The sequence below is a fragment of the Fistularia commersonii genome, chromosome 14, assembly GCF_037954325.1.
Source record: "Fistularia commersonii isolate RoL2024-O1a breed Wild chromosome 14, RoL_Fcom_v1.0, whole genome shotgun sequence".
Lineage (NCBI taxonomy): Eukaryota > Metazoa > Chordata > Actinopteri > Syngnathiformes > Fistulariidae > Fistularia > Fistularia commersonii.
This window is the reverse complement of record NC_141297.1, coordinates 18,271,813-18,294,656: the sequence shown is the minus strand read 5'-3', so window position 1 is coordinate 18,294,656 and position 22,844 is coordinate 18,271,813. Positions and strand designations below refer to the sequence as shown.

The following is a 22,844-nucleotide window of genomic DNA, read 5'->3' as shown; positions in this document are numbered from 1 at the left end:
TTGGAGAGACACGGGCCAGTGCCGCCCTTAGGCTGTATTTCAGTGCCGTTTTAAAGTGAACTGGTAAAATTCAATCTGGTTCACTGTTGGTTTAATGTAGCTGGTAGGCGGGACACTTGATGGGGGCGGGGCTGCGAGGTACATCAGGAAAACTAAAGCTGAGCAAGATTTTTAACCTATACGGTAAAATCGGCTTCGAAGGGTTTTTTTTGGTTGTTTTATCTCTCGAATTAACCTGTAAACAACGGCTGCGGTTCGAATGAAATACCATATTACGGGGTAGAATCCGCTCATGTTCAAAACGATAAATGAGCAACTGTCCCGACGCATTGAGCCAAGTTAGCAAGCTAACATATAGCTTCCGCATCGTTGTATGCAATGGAAAGTATTGCTAAAAGTTATCGGACTCTTTTCAAAGTACTCCGGAAATAATTTCGAAATCAGCTCGTATGAAAAAGAAGCGTGCGACTACAGGTTAATACCACCGCATTTTTTTAATCCGGAATGTAGCAGACAATTTAGTTGATAAATTATCAGAAAGGAAGTTATATCATAATGAATCGTTAACGTTTTGTTTTCCATGGTACTGAAGGAGGTTCAAGAATTCACTACTGTGGCTTGATTTACTTTTGTATTTTATTTGACATTTTTGATAAAATGGCGATACTTGGAACATCTATTCCACGTGTATCCGTTTCAACTGCGTTTATTATTCTTTAACGAAATGTGATACTTGTCTGTTAGTATGGATGTTTGGGTAACCAAACCATGTGATCAAGTTAGCCATCTGTCGTGGTATTTTAAAGATGAGATCTGCAAATGTGATCTATTTAATCTGCAAATATTGTAGGTGAAAATTTCAGCTAAATTTTGGTCAACATTCGCATCCTGAATATACTTATCAGTACAAAATGTATTTTATTTATTTCTATATTTTATGAATGGTATTCTTGAATAACAAGGAGCACTGCTCCTGCATCCAATATTTCAGGCCACAAAACAATAGATTAAGAAAAAGTAATGCTATGTTCTTTTATTATACCTTCAAATGGCATGGATCTCATGCCTAGAAAAACTGGTCTGACGTTTCTTGTTTAAATGTATCAGACTGCTCTCTTTATTGAGCTAAGTAAGCCTTTAACCATAATCACACTCACAAAGTATTTGGATTGGCAGTTTTTGATTCAGGTACCTCGCTTAATGGGTAGTTTATGTTTAAAAATGCAACCATTCAAAGGAATTTTTGTTCAAATTGAATAAACCGCAGCAGTTTAAATAAGACAGTCTAATTAATGGATAGATATTTAAATCTACATTTTGATTTTTTGCGATTTTTAGGTGACTAATCACCATTTTCAGATGATTTCCAACCAACTAAAACCAAAATGTTTTCTGTACAATTGTATTTAATTGTGTGACATTTTACCACCTGCAGTACATTTCGTGATTTCAATAAGTCACATATCAGTCGTGTGACACACAAGGCAGTTTCAAAACTACCTGCACATTTCATAGCACTGTTATTCACAAAGACTTTGAAGGAGCAAGTTTTTGGAACACTGCAAACAACCTTTGTCTACTTTATAGGTTTTCTATATGTTCCTTGGTCTAAAGCATCCTCAATCGGCTGAGGACCCCAATTTTAATTGATTTCATCAATAAGATCCAATATATTTAGGTATTTTGGTTCATATATTAATGTAGGACATCTGATCCAGTGTCACTGATCTGATCTGAAAAAAAATATAGATTTATTTGAATAAACATCATCCTCAAATAATTGATTTTTTTTTTTTTGGGCAGTGTTTTAACAAAAAATCTCAGGTCAATTTTTCAATCGTTTAGGTTTTCCTCCATACACACGTTTATACCGAGGTATTTTGTTATATGTCTGAAAACTTTCGATGGCTGAGCTGTTGGTAACACTTGGGTTTATTTCTTGTTCGTTTTATTTCTTGTTTGTGGTTACAAGAATGTACTCCTGTTGATATTGTAATTTTTTGCCCCTTAACAAAATCTAGCTTATTCTTAGTTAATTAGGGTTATTTCAATAAAGCCTCTTAGTTATTTACAGCTGATTTTGAGATATTTTGCTAATCAAAAAAATAAAAAGCATTATTTAGCTGGATAATGTATCTCGGTTTTCAATCTAAAATAAAAGTAAAAAAAAACATTAATTCCTTGTCGACAAATTTCAAATGCTGTGTCCTGCCAATGCAGGATTAGGATGGTGACTATGTAAAAAAAGGTTAATTTAAGTGTCAGGAGTCTTCTGCCTGCTACTATCGGTCATTTCTCAGTTTATACTTCTTTGTCATGATTGTTATTTGACTTGCATGATTGTGGTGTAATACATTTATCTCTTTTTGTGAATATATTAATTTCGACGCATGGGATTATAAAATTGTCTAATAATCTAAATAATAATAATTGTGATCTAATTGATCACTTTGGTATCTAAATAATCTAAAAAGAGGAAAATTCCCCCTATTTATTTTAGATCATGTACCTTTTAAGCATTTAGATTTACATTGATACACTCCTGGTTAGATCAGTAGTGATTGAAGTTGTGTGTCCATTAATATGTCTTGGGAGAAACTATTGATGGACTATTAATGCGCTCCGAGTTGTTTAAATGTCAGACGTACATGTACTTGGTTCGTAATTCTTCTCAAATCTTTTAATTCCATATTTTATGGTATTATTATATTTTATGTCCAAACTTTTCTAACTTTGGGTCCCTCTTCTCTTAGATGGCTGCAATCAGAAAGAAGCTGGTGATTGTTGGCGATGGAGCTTGTGGAAAGACATGTTTGCTCATTGTGTTTAGCAAGGACCAGTTTCCAGAGGTTTATGTGCCAACTGTGTTTGAAAATTACGTGGCAGATATAGAAGTGGACAGTAAACAGGTAAAGTTTGATCAATCATGGTGTGTTCGTCTACTGCTTTTAGCTTGATAGTTCGGTTCAAGGCCTTTTCTATAGATTATATTATTTTTTTTAAACTTTTTTCATATATAAGGCGCAACGCATTGTGAGGCGCATAGAATAGTAACTACTGTTGTGGCTGGGGTTGCGTTATGTATCCAATAGATGAAGCTGCTCTAAAGGGAATGTCAACAAAACAGATAAGTCAGTCGTCAAACTTTATTAATAAAATACAAACCAACACTCTGCACTTACTTGTTTTGGGAGTGAACGGAGTTGTCATTCACAATACAGTACCGTACGTACCGTTAGCTCTTACCGGTATTTGCACTGCCTTTGTTGAAAACAATGTATTTCCAACTCAATTTGTCACAGTTCAAAGCTTTTCATTACACGAAAGCACCAAGACAGAGCGCCTCTAAATTCATTGATGTTCATGTCGCTAGCTAGCGCTGTTCCCTTCATTCAAATAGTGACTGTAGAGACACTTCCACTTACTGCTCGCTGTTCAACAACCCACTGTTTAAGTTTGTCCTCTAACTGTAGCCATCTTGCTTTATTTCCTCGGAAACTCTGTTTACTTGGCGCAGGTCATCTTGTTGCTTCCGCACTGCACTTCCGTACCATTAATACATTAATGTTGAATTTTCTCTGCTGCTCGTTTCCCATGTTCTACTGCATGTGATCACCTTGAGTTTAACCTCTGCGTCGGAAGTGGTCTCTTGAATGGAGCCATTTTGGGGTCTATACACACACAACACAACACAACACACACACAAATGGAAATGAAAATGCAGGCTTTGGGCGGTCAGATATCCCAGCATGCACAGCGCGCTACTACTTCTACGGGAGAAAATTGAGTCGGTAGCTGCTTCCTGTAGTTGCAAGACCCGTTGTGGCTCAATGTTGATCCATATGAAAGGCACACTGTCAGTTTTTGAGAAGATTAAAGGCTTTTAGGTGCATTTTATAGTGCGGAAAATACGGTAAATTTTTTGAATGTGAAGTCACTCCAGTAGTAGAAGGAGAAACGTATCCCACAATTTCTTCAGCCTCAGGCAAGAATGTATTTAACCAGAGCTGATTTTTCTACATCTGTGAACAAACCCATCCTGTCTTCCTCTACTTGCATGTAGGAAAAAAACTGAGGAGACCCAAGTATAGTAACCGTTTATCATTCAAGCCTAGTTGTCAAAACTGATCACCACACACAGTCTATCCTGTACCATTATCATACCATTATCAGTTGTCACAAGTGGAAAGGGAAATCGAAAATCAGTCCTTCCATTCATCTTCTACTGTTTATCCGGGATCAGGTACGGGGCAGCAACAGAGGCAGAGGGGCCCAGACTTCCCTCTCTGCGGCCATCTTGTCCAGCTCTTCCGGGAGAATCCTGATGTGTTTTCAGGCCAGCATAGAGGCATAGTTCCTTCACCATGTCCTGGGTCTAAAATACAGTTTAATGTTATGCTATGTTTAGTTATCTTCAAATTACAACAAAACTGCACCCTTATGCCTCTAATAGCTGAAAGTTTGAAAGTATCTTTTTGTCCCAAGTCTTCATACATGCCACAACATGTATTCAAATTAAATGGTACTTAGTGTCCCAAAATGTTTCCCCCTAAAAAGGGGGAAACATTGAAACATTAGTAGTTCAATGTTCAAATTCCTTTCTGTTGGTTGTTATATTAAGTCTGACTTCAGTTGCTAGTTTTGATTATTCTGATTATTTACTCTGAAAAAACTATATCATAGTCAGTTATCAACAAGAACAAATTATAAGTTTATATCAAATTATACGGATGTGAAACTGTGACACATTATTCAGGAAAAACACAGAAAACAGGAACACTTTGCTTGTTCCAGTGACTTAGACTTGTTAGGATTCCCATTAAATTACCGATCGTCAGTCTTTAAAATCTGTATATACCTGAACTTTGGAGCACAGAAACAAACAGTGAATGTTGAAAAGTACTGCCCCAAAACTAAGACGAGTGAAGGATAACCATAGTAACCAAAGCCACATGAGCAGTCTTGTGATATTTATTACAAAAAGGCTGGAGACAGACATGAGTTCTCTGTTGGCCAAAATATTCTATTTAACATGCTCAATACATTTGAGTTTCAGGTCTAATTCAAGACCAATCCTTCTTTTGTCTTTCACACATCAGCTGTTAACTTGCTCACTCTTAGTATTTTACCTATTGGGTTAATTTTTCTTTTGTCCGAGAAGTGCCAGAGCAGCCAGCTTTGCTGAGACTCATTTGGAACATGATGGTGTGTTATAGGTTGAACTGGCACTGTGGGACACAGCAGGTCAGGAGGACTACGACCGTCTGCGACCCCTCTCATACCCGGACACAGATGTCATTCTCATGTGCTTCTCTGTAGACAGCCCAGACAGCTTAGGTGCCTTTCTAACTTTATCATTGTTTGATCCAAGTCTAGTGTTGCACCTGTGTCCAAAATGTCCTCATTGTTCACAATGCAGAGAACATCCCTGAGAAATGGACTCCAGAGGTCAAGCACTTCTGTCCCAACGTACCCATCATTCTTGTGGGGAACAAGAAAGACCTCCGGAATGATGAGCACACACGTCGAGAGTTGGCCAAGATGAAACAGGTGAACACACTATACTGTCACAATACTTTTTTTGAGACACAAAGAAAATATAAAGTTACTTAGGAAAGCAAAGGTTTGTAAGTGATGTACTGTATGTAACAAACTGGCTACAAAAGATGTGGGGCCAGGACATACTTAGTGTAAACTGTGCTAAAATCTTTGCTTTGCATCATGATAGAAGTATGTGACTACAGTTGTAAACTGTTATTCCCAACATTGCTGTGACATAAAAACATAGACACGGTGTTGTTTTGTCAGCAAAATACGATGCAAAGTCAAAACTCACCTCTACAAATAACAAATGTCTCAATGCTTCGACTAGTTTGGATCATGAATTTCTGCCACTTTTTAAGGTCATATGAGGTTACTTTGTTTCTGGAAAAAGTAGTTGTGACAATTTTCGATCAAAATAGCTTGAAGCAGCGACAGAAATTCAGACCTAATGGTAGTTACTAATGCAATAGTTAAATTTCATTGACCTCATTAAAATTCATTGAAACATCTTTTATTCATGAATATTCAGCCACATTATGGGCAAGTCGTGGGAAAACTCCTTGTGTATCTTCATACAAATATAAACTGTTCTTACCCGTTGCTTTTAAAGCATGCAATGCTCTCAACTATTTAGTGTCCTCTTTCTTAATGGATTGTGATCTTACAAACAGGAACCTGTAAAATCTGAGGAAGGGAGAGAGATGGCCAACCGTATCAGTGCCTTTGGTTACCTTGAGTGCTCTGCCAAAACAAAGGATGGCGTGAGAGATGTTTTTGAGATGGCCACCAGAGCTGCGTTGCAGACCAAGAGACGAGGCAAGAAGAGCTTCTGTCTTCTGCTATAGAGTGATTGAGGACATCAATCAGTTCAATAATTTGAGTAACTAAGAAGGGCGAAATTAATTGAGAGATAACTGTCAAAGTGGGCCAAAGAGAAAACTAAGATCAAATAAAATGTCAAAAATATGCATTTTGCGGCAAGAATTAATCTGACTCCTTCATCTAAAGACATAAACACACTCAATTGAACATTGGTCTCAGCTAAACCCTAGCCGTATGCCTCAATTCTGATTGTAAAACTTCATTGCACTTCTTCATTGGACTTGCACATAGAACTTGACCTTTTGCCCATAAAAATGGACAACAGCACTCCTTTAAAGAGGAGTCAAAGTCTGCAGTCTTTCAATGTCCTACAGAGGGCAAAAGCTTCAAGGTTTCAATTTTTTTGTTTTTGCTGTTCATTATGCTTGAATGTCTGGTGTAGATAAAAAAAAATCTCTTCGGCAAGAGAAATCTGCCGCTTTAAGTTCTTGCAAGTGCAAATTAAATGGTTGACATCACACTGACCACATACACTTCCTATATACAGACTATGGTTTTTGCCTGTTTGTGGAAACAGACCAAAAGAACTTCCTTTCTCTTTTCTGAATAGTATTTATAACTACTAAAACCACCTTATGGATAAGAAAGTTTGATTACTGAAATATTACCATAAGTAGGTGGTTTATTTTTTAATGTGTTTTATGTAAGCTTGATAATGAATGCAATACTTAGCAAATTGATTTCAAATAGCTTAACAGCTTCAAAGCTTGGCAAGGGACACAACTAAAGGACCAGACGCGTAAAGACATCTTTATATCTAGTATTCTTATATACATCCTGTTTGAATGCAAATCCTGCCTACTTGCACATCTAATCATCTGAAGATCTAATCTTTATCAAACTGTAAACACAGATTCCCTTTACATAATTTTCAAATGGTATGTATTTTGCCTACCCCCAACTAAAATTAAAATTTGTTGGCCGGTAGTTTGAAACTGCTTGGAATACTGAGATCCCATACAATTTAAACAGAAGGGAAAATTTTTGAGGTTTTTATCAAAAAACTTGCAAATCACTGGCTACTTCTCCATATCAAGATACTGTTGTACAGAGACTTGGATATAGTGAAAGTGTTGGACTTCCCAGGTCTACTCTGTGTTTGGCCCCCACACTTAGAGGCTTTAGCCATCTTTAGATATTGGCTAAAATGATTTTTTTTTTTACATTCTTAACATTTGCTTTAGGGCTAAAAAATGTATTTGGACCATACAGATCAAATTAAGAACATTAGATAAGTCTCTTCTTTGGGAGTCTAAATTCATGAGTGCCTATTTGTTGGCTTAGTGGTGGTTGAATGTTTATGTGATATTGCAGATTTAGTATGTGTAGTATGTATTTTTACCCCACCCCTAACCTTTTGAAATCTGCAGAACATAATGAGTTTGAAAATGTAAGCAGTATCATTATCAGTTGAGAAAAGTTTCTTTAAATGGGTACAATAGGTTTTACAGTGTTGCCTATATGTGCCACCCTACATAACTTAATTTCATCACTTTGTTGTAAGTCCATGTTACGTGTTTGGTGTAAACTGGTGGGATGTTCAAATTGGTACATCCTGTTTAGTAACATCATGTCTTGTTACTTTAGCCATATTTTCCCCAAAATTGCATGCATCAAATGAGAAAAAATAAAAATTAACATTCTCACTTTTGAAGCATGCGTCTTTTTTTATATTATGCTGACTTTTCTATTGAGAGAAAAGAGTTTTATTTATTGATTTAAATCCCTATGTGTTAATGCTCAAAGACTTTGTACATGGAAGTAATATACTTAAATGAAATGAGGCCATGCCTTCCAAGTCCAAAGGAAATGCTGTTTAATAGTCCATTATAGACTTCTAAGTCAGAGGGCAGCAAACAAATTATTAGATCATTCACTTGCAACAAATACATCTTTGTTTTCCATGGAATGGTGGTGTGCAGTGGCTGCTTTAAGAACTGTGGAATAGTCATGATGATAATGCCATTGTTGTGCTAACTGACAATGCTTCGCACTTATTTTCTGTTACGCCCCCCAAGGAAGAACCCCCCCACACACACACTCCACCACAACTATAAATAGTATTTGTCTATAAAATTGCTTTATGTACACCTCTGCACAACATTGCATCCTTATCAACATTAAAGAAAAGAAAAACATATCGACTTGCAACAAAGAACAATTTGGTTAACATAACAGTGCTCGGGGGTTTACTGAAGTAGCTTTCACAAAGCGGGATGATTGTTGGCAATATTCGGCACGTTTTTTGCTGAAAATACACAAGCGGCTTGTCAGCATTATATGGGTGTAATGTCCTCAAGTGATGCTTTAATTTACATGGCTTCATGCTGTCCGCTGCCATTTTTAGACACTGTAAACACACCAGTCTTTCCACATCTCCCACCGTAGTCAGTGACGCCAAGTGCTACATATGCTTGGTCATATTTCCTTGTCTTAGCTTTCGGGTGACTTTCATTTGTCTAATTATCCGTCTCTCACAGCCTTTTTTTATCATCCCTGTTTAACATTTTTCCATGGTGTCTCTGAGGGTTTGTTCACAGCACTTCATATCGCCTGACTTGTGCTGTGTGTGCGCAAGCTCGGTGAAAAAAAAACAACACCATAGAATTATAGTACACTATAAGCATGTTACCCAGGGTAACCCCCCATTCCCCCACCATCATGGAGCATGCCCCACTAGTTGAGAAACAATACATACACTCTACACAATACATGCAAAGGATATTATCCACAGCTTCATCCTTAAGCTTGCAAACATTGTTCCATAAAGTGCAAATGCTGTACAGATATTTTTTTATAAACTGAGAAAAGGCCTCAAGTAAGATAAAGGTGCTCCAATTAATTGATTAAGGAAGGCTAACAATTGAGTGACATTACAGCACAGGTTCCCAAAGTGCAGTTCTAGAAAACTTGACATTGGAAGAAAATGGAACTGAAACAACAATCAAAAGGCCAAGATTTTTTTAATTGTCTAATTTAGTTAAAGCCATTACAAAAAAACATGAAAATGTTCATGCAGTGACATAAAAATTAATAACAAATTCACCTGAAGTATTTATGTAAAAATTAGGTGGAAAAAAGAAACTGTCTACTTTTGACATAATTCTTTTGCTTATTTGGTTATGATAAAAATAAATTTAGTGTAAACCCAAAGTGCAAGTTTGTCTTCACAAGTAAGACATGTTGAAATTAAATCATACAGGGATAGTTGGTGGCATGAGTCCCATCTTCTTTGGGGTTTGAAAATTAAGTTTGAGAATCCTTTTACCAAGACATTTTAGTTAACGACAGCCTAAAAAATCTATTGGAGGAATATTTTCAGTATCAACTTGTGTTACAAGGTCAGGATGCCTCCTGGATGCCTCCCAGGGGAAATATTCTGGGCATGCCCATCTGGGAGGAGGCCACAGGCAGACCTAGTACACTGGAGAGGCTATGTCTCCAGGATGGCCTGGGAATGCCTTGGGGTCCCCCCAGAGGAGCTGGACCATGTGGCGGAGGAGAGGGAGGTAAGAGGGAGGCCTCACTACTCCAGATGCTGCCCCCAAGACTCTACTCCGGATAAGCGAGGGAAGATGGGTGGATGGACTTGTGTTATAATCTGGCCTCAGTGACTACTTATGTCATGTTCTGACTGATGCAGCCCTGTCATAAACTCCTGGTAAAATGGCTCTGAAAGAAAAGATGAAATGTTTATTGATTTAATGTATTAAACCATTTACTGTGGCTCACTTTTTAACACCTACCTCTGTCAGGGTCAATATATGAATGTCGGATGAGAAAGTCCAAAACAACCATAGCAGAGTTTGGTTTGAAATCATCAGTACCAAGTAGTTCTTGCACCTAACGACACAGGAATATGACAGCTAAAGTCCGGAAATAATAATCACCAAAAGGGAATAAAATTTAGGAAAAAAAAAACACATTGGCTCTGTGATGGACTAGCAATCAGTCCAAGGTGACCCCACCACTCTGGTAAGTGGTATAGATTATAAATGAATGAATGAATGAATAAATATGCATGTGTGATTGTTAGAGATGTTTTTTTGATAATGTTTTTAAAGTTTTTACAGCTTTTTATAACAGACACTCACAACTACCCCCTAAAAAACAAACTAAATGAACAAAAAAAAAAACCTTGACTCAAAATGATGATGATCAATGCAGAACAGAGGGTTACTTGATTATAGCAAAACAGTAAAAGACATATGGACATCATACCTATTTCATTTTACAATACCCCTTTTTGTAATAATTGCATTGGGAATTGTGCATTATTCTAAAATTGGACAATAGACATCAATGTGGGCCCATTAAATAACTGGGGATAATTCAACTGGTTTAAAATGACAACATTACCTGTGGTGCTATGGGTAATTAACTGCCACAGTATTTTTGATGTAAAAAAATATTTTCCTCCGGGATTAACTACCATTTGAAAATATTCCTCTACCAGATGGAGAGCTTCGCGCATGCAAATGACTACATGGGGAGACTTATCTGTTTACATGTTCACAATTTAAATGACAATTAAAATCCCCTCCGAACCAACATATTTCTGTCATTAAGATTGAAAATTTTCAGTAAAGAGGTTGAGTGGCCTGGTGTGTTGTAAATATTCAAAAAGGTTATCTTAAATAGTACTAGGATCCTCTGACTTCAAAGAAGGTGGTAAAGAGGTGGCACTGCACACTTACATGTATCCTACTGAGTTGAGTTCTTATGAGTATTTGAGAAATAGTATCTAATAGACAAATATACAATTCACGTTAAAATATGCTTCCTTTTGAAATTCAGTGAAAGAAAAAGAACTGACTACAGGTTCTAGATCTTGAGTCAGTCTGATTTTCACACCTCCAGCTGTTGAATCGAGGAAGTTGATAAAGGTTCCACTTCAGTCAGGTCTTAGAATGTCTGAGTAGAGCAACAGTAGGTGACTCAATGAAACAGGTAACGGTACCTATAAGCAGTATTCATGGAACATAGAGGTTTCTTCACTTGGTCTCACTATTTGCACCTCTGGAGCAAAGCCAAAGAAAAATTTTATAATATCATCATATTAGATTTCTCGGAGCAGAGGCAGCTGAAGAAACAATGGAGGAAGGCCAAAGAGGAGGAGAAGGCGGGAATAAACCTGCTGCAGGAAGAAATTCAAAGTAGGCTGACAACACAGATGACAGCTAAAAATGTCCGCAAGAAGTGCTGAAGGAAGGAGCAAACAAGATCACGCTTCTACAAAGACCCCTTCTACTCTGTGAAGACTCTCTTCACAAAGGAGAAGAGTGGAAGTCTCTCAGTGTCAAAGGCTGTCCTGGGAAAAACACCTGGAAGAGACCTGCACAGATGACCATCACCATGAAGGGGTTCCACTCCCAACTGACATGCCATCAGTCAATCCACCAGAGCACGAGCTAGACATTAGCCCACCCAGATGGAGCGAAGTGGACAAAGCTGTGCGTAGAGCAAGAGCCGTGTCGGCTCCAGGTCCAAGCGGAGTTCCATACAGGCTCTAAAAAAAAGCACCAGATGTCCTGCGATTTCTCTGGAGACAGATGAGAATCGTGTGGCAAAAGAAGGAGATACAGACGTCCTGGTGGAGAGCTGGAGGGATCCTTGTCCCCAAGGAAAAGGATTCATCGGAAATCGTCCAGTTTCGCCAGATCAGCCTTCTAAATGTGGCAGGAAAATCTTCTTCAGCGTGGTCGCTCACAGACTGGGAGGATTCCTGAAGAAAAACAACCTGATCGACACATCAATCCAGAAAGCAGGTGTCTCAGGCTTCTTCGGGTGTGTGGAGCATGCTAGTGTCATCTGGCATCAGATCCAGGTTGCCAAGAGGGAGGGAACAGATCTTCATGTGGTGTTCCTGGATCTTGCAAACGCCTTTGGCTCAGTCCCTCAGAACCTTCTGTGGACAGCCTTCAGCGTCCTACCAGCTCTTACAGCCCTTGTCAAGGCCTACTACCAGGACATTCAGCTCTGTGTGACAGCAGCAAAGTACACCACAGCATGGCAACAGCCAGAGGTGGGAATCATGGCAGGGCTGCACCATCTCCCCCCTGGCCTTCACCCTGGCGATGGAGGTCATCATACGGGCCTCGCGGTGGGTGGTTGGCGGACAGCAAATAAGACCTGGACTGAGGCTGCCACCAGTCAGAGCCTACATGGATAACCTCACAACACTCACCACGACTAAGGCTTGTAAAGTCTACTAGGCAAGCTCCAAGATTACATCGAGCTGGCTCGCATGAAGATCAAGCTGTGCAAGTCCAGAAGCATTTCCATTATCAAGGGGAAGCTGCTAGACCACCTATTCTACATTGGCGAGGAACCCATTCCAATGGTCTCTTAGAAGCCTGTGAAGAGCCTATGATGCCTCCCTTAAGGATAAAGAGCAAATAGATCCCTGGTGCCTCAGCAGTATTGGGCTCTATAGCAAAGGGATGTTACACCTGCCCATTCCCAGTCTGGCAGAGGAGTAGAAGAGCGCCAAAGTCAGATTGGAGATGATGCTATTGGACTCGAGCGACCCATTTGTAGCCCATGCGCCCCCCATCCTGGCAACTGGGAGGTAGTGGACTCCGCTAGCTGCAACTGAATAGGCAAAGGCAGCACTTAGACACAGGGACATCGTGGGCCGAGTTCAGGAGGGGAGGAGTGGTCTTGGGCTCGGGGCCAGTACACCAGCCTGGAGCAAGGCCAATCCAGCCCAGAGACGAAGGGTGCTGGTCAAGGAAGTTCGGTGAGAAGAGGAAGCAGGAAGACGCGCACAAGCTGTGTCACAGGCGAAGAAAGGGCAGTGGATGACATGGGAAGGAGTGAAGAAGTGGAAAATGTCCTGGAAAGATCTACGGGAGATGTAAGCCTTCAGGGCGAGCTTTACCATCAGGACAGCCTATGATGCCCTGCCTTCTCCTGCAAATCTAAACCAGTGGTATTGTAAAGTCAAGCAACACTGAAGCACATCCTAGTGAGATGCAAGACCAGCCTCGTTATACCTGGCGGCACATCCAGGTACTAAAATGTTTTACAGCAGTGCTGGAAACTCACCAGACAGGCATGAACGCCCTTCCTCCCCCGTCATCCCATTGGCAGCCAACTCCATTCATGTGGGAGGGGCAAGCCAGCCTCTCCCCCAAGAGAGCTGATCTTGGGCAACTGTGAAGTGCACAGGACTGGAAGCTGCTGACGGACCTGGACAAGAAACTCTGCTTCCCACCTGGGATTGCATCCACCAACCAGTGACCAGACCTCGTTCTATGGTCATCGTCACTCAGGCTCGTCTACACCATAGAGCTCACGGTGCCCTGGGAGGGTGCAGTGGAGGAGGCCTATGAACGGAAGAAGCTGAGATATGCTTAACTTGTCGTAGATGCTCAGCGAAAAGCGAAGGAAAGTGAAGGAAAGCGAAGGTTTGTGCAGTGGAAGTAGGCTGCAGAGGTTTCATAGCCACTTCAACATCTAGGTTACTCAGGGAGATGGGAGTACGAGGAAACGTCCACAGACAGGCAGTCAATGACCTCTCAAGGGCTGCTGAGAACAGGAGCCAGTGGCTGTGGATGAAGAGAAAGGATCCAACTTGGGCCTTCAAGTGAGCTAATGGCATCAAGGGAGGGAACCTGGGACACTGGGATTCACTGCTGAACCTTCTGGTGGTGTCGTGGGCTGATTGGCCACCATGAAGGAGGTCCATGAAGCAGGGCGCCCAGTTGAAAGGCCTCGAAGGAGGCCATCGCTCACTTGAACACTGAGTCTCATCGGTGCCTTAAGTATGCTTTTATCGAGGGATATCAACACCTAGTTCTACACAACAGATCTCCTGTTTCATTACTGGCTCCAGTTTTCCCCTCTCCCTTGATGTATTCATCACAAGCTGTTTGTCCAGAAAATTGTTAAATCTCACCAGTATAGGTTTTGATTTTGCTGAGGGACTTGGCCTGGGAGTGACAGAGAACTTCAGCTTAATTTGTCTTGCCTTCATTTAAATGTTAAGGGCTTTTGGCTCCCTGTATCCAATTCTTACCCCCAGGGACTCCCAATTATACAGCTATTTTTCCTCATCCTGCAGTTCTCCCAGTGATAATCAAAATTATGATCACTGTCACGCACCTGTCTTTCAAGCGTACTGACCTTAATATAAACAGGATCAAGTTTCCCTTAGCACTGGGATTCCAGTTTTGGCATCGGTGATCAGTTTTTTTTCTTCCAACTGCATCTGTTGCAACTAATAATAATTTATCCTTTATCAATCCCTCATGGGGAAATTTGTTCTCTGGAATTAAACCATCGTGGATGAAACATGAGCAGAAGGCTGCCATCCACCAGCACCAGGGGAGCAGTTTGGGGTTCAGTGTCTTGCTCAACAACACTTCGACACAAAAATGATTATAGTGACATTAGCCATGATTTTAGATATTGCCTAACAGAGTACAGGTTCAAAAACTGCCGGGTCATCATCAGCTCTTTTGTTAGCTCCCTGGCTTGGCTCTCCTGCTTAATTAGATTTTGGTTCTTCTTTGGCATGTTGTCTGACTGCCTCAAAAAGCAGTATTTGGAGTTGGACATCAGTACTTTATCAGTATCAGTACTTTATTGATTCTGTATACGGTATAATATTGTCAAGTGTTTCTCACCAGGGAAATTTATGGATTGTTCACATGATACACTGAAGCCAGATTTCAAAATGAAGAATGTCATTGAGTCTGAGGTTATAAGAATAATTAAATTCTTTAAACCCTCCAAAGCAAATGACGTGTACAGCATGATTACATATATGCTTAGATCTGGAAGCCAGCTGTAAATGCTCTAATGTATTTATTTATTTGTTTAACTTACTTACTAAATCCCTTGCGAGGGACCCATTCATGATGGGCTAAATGCAGTGTGCAACGTGAGCAGCTGCCAGGGGAGTGATTCGGGGTTCAATGACTTGCTAGATTTTCAGATTTCAATTACTTTCTCATTAAAATGTTCGGATGAGATTTTTTTTAATCACAGGAGTCAAGTGTTAAAGGTCACGGGCTGCTTTACATTAACCCATGGTCAGAAACTTTGTGAGATTCCACAATAAGAGGAACTGTTTTGAGTGGAAACAATTGTAGTAGCCCTGAAAAAGATCACTTTTTTTTTTTTTTTACAATTTAATATTTTTTTATTATATGGATGTCCTACTATAGGACTATATAACTTGTATCTTCAATACTTTTCTAATAAATAAACTGTCTCAGAAAATGCATCTTTACACAACTGTGCAATACGTGACTATATAATAGTCTGACTTTCACTATTGAACTTGCAAGGTCACCTGGCTGCTGGTGCGATTGAAATTGAAACAGTTTTATTTTACTGTAATTACTGTACTAAGCGGTCATTGTTCTCACCTTCTTTACCATCTGCAATCAGGAGAAATAGTCTGTCTTGGGTTTTATCTAAGCCAGCCCACCCAGAATTGCATTGAATTCCTTAATGCTTTTACACAATTAAGCAATTAAACACTGTAGAGAATAAGACATACTCACTTTTTCTATAGGCATGAGGTAGAAATCTTGCACTTCTCCATCTCCGACTGTGGGCTTGAATGTATGAGGAAGCTTCAAATCAAAGACAAACTGACATTCAGCAAAGACCCCCTCAGCATCCTCATAGGTGTAGCTGTGAATGACAGTGAACAAGTTAGTTATAAAATAAAAACAGCCATTGATGTTTATTCTTTAACTGGACCATTGATGCATCCCAAGGTTCAGATTATATGCATCTCCCGAGAAGCCTCACTAAGGTCAAAAATTTGTAGCAAATGTGACTAATACTCTATTTTTTTCAAAATTTTCAGATAGTTTGTCAGAGAGAAATGCCCCAAAAATCAGTTTGCATTGTATTCAGATAAGGATGATTAGCACAAATGAATTCACTAAGCGTATAACACGATGAGAAGCATCTCAATATTGAGAAAAGGGCAATCAAATATATTTTGAATCGTGTAGTTTTCTATGTATTACTTTTGCAGTCAGTTTGTGTTACTACTTATTAAGGCACACAAGACACATTTTATGTTTAATCTCTTTAGTAAGAGAAGAGATTGAGCTTGTTGATCGTGTTGTGACCGTCCAGACATTATGTAGAGCATGGGTCTCCAGTATTTAACTAGACAGCTGCCAGAACTCGCAGCCCCTTTACATGTAGCTTGCCAAAGGCTTTAATGAACATACATTTTAGGGCTATAGAGTGATAAAAAAAAACTGATTAAATCACACGGCTGCTGTGAATTCATTAAGATCAATCACAATTTATACCTATAATTTTTGTGGTGGCAAATAGACTCATGATATATATGTGTGTGTGTGTGTGTGTGTGTGTGTGCATACACACAGACACGCTTAACATTTTGCACATGCTACAGCTTCTCTCTGACTTTGACCTTGACGTGGTGATGTCTTTTTCATCAAGCAAATATCCATATTAATGTGACCCTCTTTTAGCCAGTTTGTGAAACAATCTAACTTGTTAACATTATCTGAGGTCTGACCTTCTGTGAGGGCTTTGGCTCAAGTCGAATATTGTAGTCACCAAAGTGCTTGCAGAGGAATCCCTGACTAATTCACACTACACATTGATGTAATACTTTAACTTAAGCTTTAATGGACATCGAATCCACGCCAGAGTGGTATTGTGGGATTTTAAGTACTTGTGTGCTTTGCCAGCTTTGATGGCATTGAAAATTGTCATCAAAAATATTACTCTGGATTAACGTGTTGATTTTGACAGCCCTAACCTCCAACTTGTATTTGATAAAATTCTGACGTGGTCCACCCCGTTCTTACAAAAGGAGATTATTTGCCAATTATTTGTCAGTCAGTTGCGCTCATGATTATTCCTCGTTATCAAATCCTTGTGTTAATGTTAATACATTTACTTAGAGCTGGATGCACACCAACATGTGGCTACATGCGTGAAGGTATATTATTGGACAGGCTACTTTGTCTATGGCAGGGGTCAGCAACCTTTAACACCCAAAGAGCCATTTGACGTCTAAAATAAAGGTGCCACTGTACATATTGATTTTTCTTACCTTTACACTTTGTATAAACAACTATAGTGTGTTGCTTATGAAATCCATGAAGTGCTACAGAGAAAATTAAATGCTATTTATGTAATGAACACATTTTGAACAGGTAGCCCATCCTTAAGGGTAGTCAAAGCACCAAGGTGTACAGCTGGGGGTTAGCCCTGAAGAATGAAAAGAAACTTTTTTTTTACTTCTTTCTTTTTAATAAATGTGTTTTTTTTAACTTCTTGAATTGTGTTTTTTTTAACTTCTTGAATTGATTTTCCTTTAGATCAGCCTTCCGCATCAGTTCTGAAACAGTTTCCTTTCTCTCTTCTCCCTCTGGATATTTTTCAGCAAAAACTCTGTGTGTATTTTTGAAATGTCTTGCAACATTTCACTTTTTATTGTTAGCCAGTTTTTCCTCCACAAATTAGGCATACTGGTAGGCCACTCCTATCAGAGGTAAATGCAAATGAATCTACCCAGGCATCATTAAATGTTGCATTTTCTTCAGATATTTTTCTTCTCTTACATTTCTCCATATTTTGCCTACCTGAGGTTGAAAGTCTCGATAAACTGACAGTGTTTTGGCGGATATACTGGCTTCTGCAAGTGTGGCGTTTATTTTGAGTGTCGAAAAATATTAGATATCATTTTATTTTAATATTTCAAGATCCCAATAATCTTTCAATTTAGAACTAAAATTAAAAAAGGACCTAACGCAAATAAAATGCGCTTCAATTAAATAATTTATTTTCCGAAGCCAACAGTATAAGGATGAAAGAGCCGTTGCCGACCCCTGGTCTATGGTCTTCCATAAGGACACCTAAAACTAACCTGACTGTGGACACAGGCCTGGCCTTCTCTGCAAGGGTTGCTGGGACACAAGCTTCTTCCTGACACTCTTTAACCAGTGTGTGCTTGATGCTCATCCCGGCAGACAGACCCCCTGCAACCTTCAACGGCACATGTTTACCCTTCAATTATGCCCAACCATTACCTACTAATATCAATGATATATTCATATATAATTAAAAACGGTCTTAGAAATACCATAAGCCAAACATGTCGTTTTTAACTTGAACAATTTTGATTTTCACAATTAGTTTAATTACAATAATTTTTGACTTACCATGTTGTCTAGAAGTCCAGGGTAAGTCTGCTTGGTGGGAGAGCGCCTTGCCAGCCACATACTGACCTCCCCTTTATTAGTAACAGAGTAAGCGTTGATATGGACCCCATAGCGCTTTATCCCAAACAGACCTGCATAACAACATTCACTCAGCCGACACAATAATGAAACTGGCTCAAGGTCAGTAGAAAATGCAGCCTCAGGAAGGCACTGGCCCGTGTCTCTCCAAGCCTGCCTTGGGGGGGGCACGGAGCAGTGTCTCCGTGTGCCGGTCCCAAGCCTGGATAAATACAGAGGGTTGCGTCAGGAAGGGCATCCAGCGTAAAACTTTTGCCAAAACCAAACATGCGAGTCAACCATAACTATACCATACCGGATCGGTCGTGGACCGGGTTAACAACGACCGCCATTGGTACTGATGACCTACAGGGTACTAATTGGGCTACTGTGGGTCGAAGAACAAGAAGAAGAAGAAGAGGAGGAGTGCGTGTTTGGAAGCAGAGAGAAAGGAGGAAAGGAAAGAGCCTGCGACTGAGAGAAGGGACTTTGAATATCAGGACAATGACAGGAAAAGGGAGAGAATTGGTCGACATGATGCAGAGAAGGAAGGTGGATATACTGTGTAGGTAGTAAGGCTAGAAGCTTAGGAGCAGGCTGTTGTACTATCATGGTACTGACAAGAAGAGAAATGGAGTAGGAGTTATCTTGAAGGAGGAGTTTGTTAGGAACGTGCTAGAGGTGAAAAGAATGTCAGATAGACTTATGAGTCTGAAACTGGAAATTGAAGGTGTGATGCTCAATGTTGTTAGTGGCTATGCCCCACAGGTGGGATGTGAATCTGAAGAGAAGGAGAAGTTCTGGAATGAGTTAGATGAAGTGATGCAGAATATTCCCAGAAATGAGAGAGTGGTAATTGGTGCAGACTTCAATGGACATGTTGGTGAAGGCAATAGAGGGGATGAAGAAGTGATGGGCAGATTTGGTATCCAGGATAGGAATCCAGAGGGACAGATGGTGGTAGATTTTGCAAAAAGGATGGAAATGGCTATAGTGAATACCTTTTTCCAGAAAAAACAGGAACATAGGGTAACTTATAAGAGCGGAGATAGAGCATGCAGGTAGACTACATCTTGTATAGACGAGGTAACCTGAAAGAGATCAGTGACGGCAAAGTAGTTGTAGGTGAGAGTGTAGCCAGACAGCATAGGATGGTGGTTTGTAAGATGACTGGTGACAAGGAAGATGAAGAGGACAAAGGCAGAGCAGAGGACAAAGTGGTGGAAGCTGAAAAGGGAGGAGTGTTCCATGGTTTTCAGGGAGAAGTTGAGAAAGGCTCTGGGTAGTCAGGGTGAGCTTCCAGATGATTGGACAACTACAGCTAGTGTTATTACAACTATAGCTAGACAGGTAGGAGAGCACTTGGTATGTCATCTGGAAGGAAAGTAGATAAGAAGACTTGGTGGTGGAATGAGGAAGTGCAGGAATATATACAGAGAAAGCGGTTAGCAAAGAAGAAGTGGGATACTGAGAGGACTGAAGAGAACAGACAGGAGTTCAGGGAGATGCCGCGAAAGGTAAAGATAGAGGTAGCAAAGGCAAAACAAAGGGCGTACGATGACTTGTATGCTCGGTTGGATAGTAAGGAGGGTGAGAATGATCTATACAGGTTGGCGAAACAGAGAGATAAAGATGGAAAGGATGTACAACAGGTCCGGGTGATTAAGGACAGATAGGGAAATGTATTGACTAATGCTAGAAGAGTGATGGGAAGATGGAAAGAGTACTTTGAAGAGCTGATGAATGTGGAAAATGAAAGAGAGGCAAGGGTAGAAGAGGGGACTATTGTAGACCACAAAGTAGCACAATTCAGTAAAAGTGAGGTGAGGAAGGCATTGAAGAGGATGAAGAGTGGAAAAGCAGTTGGTCCTAATTATATACCTGTGGAGGTGTGGAAGTGTCTAGGAGAGACAGCGGTAGATTTTCTAACTAGATTATTCAACAGGATCTTAGAGAGTGAGAAGATGCCTGAAGAATGGAGACAAAGTGTGATGGTGCCCATTTTTAAGAATAAAGGGGATGTGCAGAATTGTGGCAACTATAGAGGGATAAAGTTGATGAGCCATACAATGAAGTTATGGTAAAGAGTAGTGGAAACTGGACTGAGAGCAGAAGTCAGCATTTGTGAACAGCAGTATGGCTTCATGCCTAGGAAGAGTACTACAGATGCAGTATTTGCATTGAGAATGCTAATAGAAAAGTACAGAGAAGGCCCGAGGGAGCTGCATTGTGTTTTTGTAGACCTAGAAAAAGCATATGACAGGGTGCCAAGAGAGGAGCTCTGGTATTGTATGAGGAAGTCTGGAGTGGCAGAGAAGTATGTTAGACTGGTGCAGGACATGTATGCTAGCTGTGAGACACTGGTACGGTGTGCTGTAGGGGTAACAGAGAAGTTCAAGGTGGAGGTGGGACTCCATCAGGGATCAGCCCTGAGACCCTTCTTGTTCACAATGGTGATGGATAGGCTGAGAGATGAGGTTAGACAGGAATCCCCATGGACCATGATGTTTGCGCATGACATTGCAGACAACAGGTAGAGGAAAATCTAGAGAGGTGGAGGTATGCTCTGGAAAGGAGGGGGATGAAAGTTAGTTGCAGCAAGACAGAATATATGTGTGTAAATGAGGGGAACTCGGGTGGAACGGTGAGGCTACAGGGAGTGCAGATCAAGAAGCTGGAGGATTTCAGGTACTTGGGGTCAACAGTCCAGAGCAACGGAGAGTGTGGAAAAGAGGTGAAGAGACGGGTCCAAGCAGGTTGGAATGGGTAGAGAACAATGTCAGGGGTACTATGTGATAGAAGACTTTCAGCCAGAATAAAAGGAAAGGTGTACAAGACAGTGGTGAGACCAGCGATGCTGTATGGCCTAGAAACTGTTACAATGACCAAAAGACAGCAGGCAGAACTAGAGGTTGCAGAGATGAAGATGTTGAGGTTCTCTTTGGGAGTGACCAGGATGGATAGGATCAGGAATGAGTGTATCAGAGGAACAGCACATGTTAGATGTTTTGGAGAGAAGGTCAGAGAAGCCAGACTGAGATGGTTCGGTCATATACAGAGGAGGGATAGAGAATATATTGGTAGACGGATGCTGGAATTGGAGCTGCCAGGCAAGAGGTCTCGAGGAAGACCAAAGGGGAGATTTATGGACGTAGTGAGAGAGGATATGAAGGTAGTTGGTGTGAGAGAGGAGGATACAGAGAATAGGGTTAGATGGAGAAAGTTGACTCGCTGTGGCGACCTCTGAAGGGAAAAGCCGAAAGAGGAAGAAGAAGAAGAAGAAGAAGAAGCTCAAGGTCAGTAGAAGGAGATACCAACTGGTTGCAGCTCTTTCCATCCACATCAGAGGAGGATCCGAGAACTTTGCCATCACACTGTATCTCTGCAAGAGAAGAACATCATTTAGGGTGACTTCAGCCCTATGTGTGGGACAGAAGCCAATGTGCTTCAATGATCTTGTATCATAAATAAATAACAACACATTTTTTAATTTAAAAATAGGCAGAACTTCTCTTTGGGTTTGATGTCAATTAGTAAATTTTCCTCCCATTATGTCATTTGTGTTGAAATGTTAAGTCGTGTGCGCGCTTGCTTGTGTTTCATCGTAACCTCATCCCTCCACCCTCTTAGACAGCTCAGTGACTCTTCTCTCAGATCCTGCAGTACACGGTCCACAGCCTCCGATCGCTTGCTGTATGAGTCTAAATCGGGGCACAGTGACACAGCGCCGCCCCGTGGTGCCCTGAACACCTCCCCGTACTGCGTCAACAGTGAAGCAACGTGAGGAGGCACCCAACCGACGTGGGTTCCGTCCACCTCAAATCGGAGGCAGTTTTTACGACTGGAACCTATAAGGAAAAACGTAGTTACATTTGAAATATCACTTCACACTGTGAGTCAGGCTCGCATCGCGACGGTCATTTACCTGGGAGATAGAAGTTATTCATACGTCGGAGGAGCTGGAGGATCGTTTCTGACCAAGTGGAACTAGCCATTTTGTATTAGACGATTCGAACTCAGTAAACGCAACCGACTGAACCGGATCACTGCACGTGATGTAACCTTATCACGATTTTACGCGAATCGATCAAATTATAATGATTTCCTATCCGATTGGAGACTTTATCACACACACGTTACCCGTCGTTTCCTAGAAAACAATTCAGTCAGCAGCGTAGTAAGCCC

General features: G+C 40.6%; 2 protein-coding genes across 6 annotated transcripts in view; one reads left to right on the top strand and one right to left on the bottom strand.

Moving 5' to 3' along the window:
- Nucleotides 1-8,072, top strand: part of LOC147227447 (rho-related GTP-binding protein RhoA-C) — a 14,153-nt gene extending 6,081 nt beyond the window's left edge. Inside the window, exons 1-5 of one of the 4 annotated variants that reach the window (XM_086158980.1) lie at nucleotides 33-183; nucleotides 2,754-2,909; nucleotides 5,217-5,337; nucleotides 5,420-5,550; nucleotides 6,216-8,072. In XM_086158980.1, the coding sequence (XP_086015106.1) occupies nucleotides 2,754-2,909; nucleotides 5,217-5,337; nucleotides 5,420-5,550; nucleotides 6,216-6,389 (582 nt within the window). In that variant the 5' untranslated portion in view covers nucleotides 33-183 and the 3' untranslated portion in view covers nucleotides 6,390-8,072. Of the gene's footprint in view, nucleotides 1-32; nucleotides 475-2,753; nucleotides 2,910-5,216; nucleotides 5,338-5,419; nucleotides 5,551-6,215 lie in introns of those variants that run through there. The other 3 variants (XM_086158983.1, XM_086158981.1, XM_086158982.1) reach the window with 3 other exon arrangements.
- tpk2 (thiamin pyrophosphokinase 2) lies at nucleotides 3,132-22,844 on the bottom strand. 2 transcript variants are annotated; one of them, XM_086158978.1, is made up of 8 exons: nucleotides 22,585-22,843; nucleotides 22,269-22,507; nucleotides 21,978-22,041; nucleotides 18,603-18,733; nucleotides 18,308-18,426; nucleotides 15,945-16,077; nucleotides 10,173-10,269; nucleotides 6,242-10,098 (listed from the first exon to the last, which is right to left on the bottom strand). In XM_086158978.1, exons 1-8 carry the CDS (start codon nucleotides 22,652-22,654, stop codon nucleotides 10,034-10,036), a joined length of 918 nt encoding a protein of 305 aa, XP_086015104.1. In that variant the 5' UTR covers nucleotides 22,655-22,843; the 3' UTR covers nucleotides 6,242-10,033. The 2 variants fall into 2 exon arrangements, with proteins under 2 accessions (XP_086015105.1, XP_086015104.1); XM_086158979.1 differs by lacking the exons at nucleotides 6,242-10,098; nucleotides 10,173-10,269 and adding an exon at nucleotides 3,132-4,375 and having other exon boundaries at nucleotides 22,585-22,844.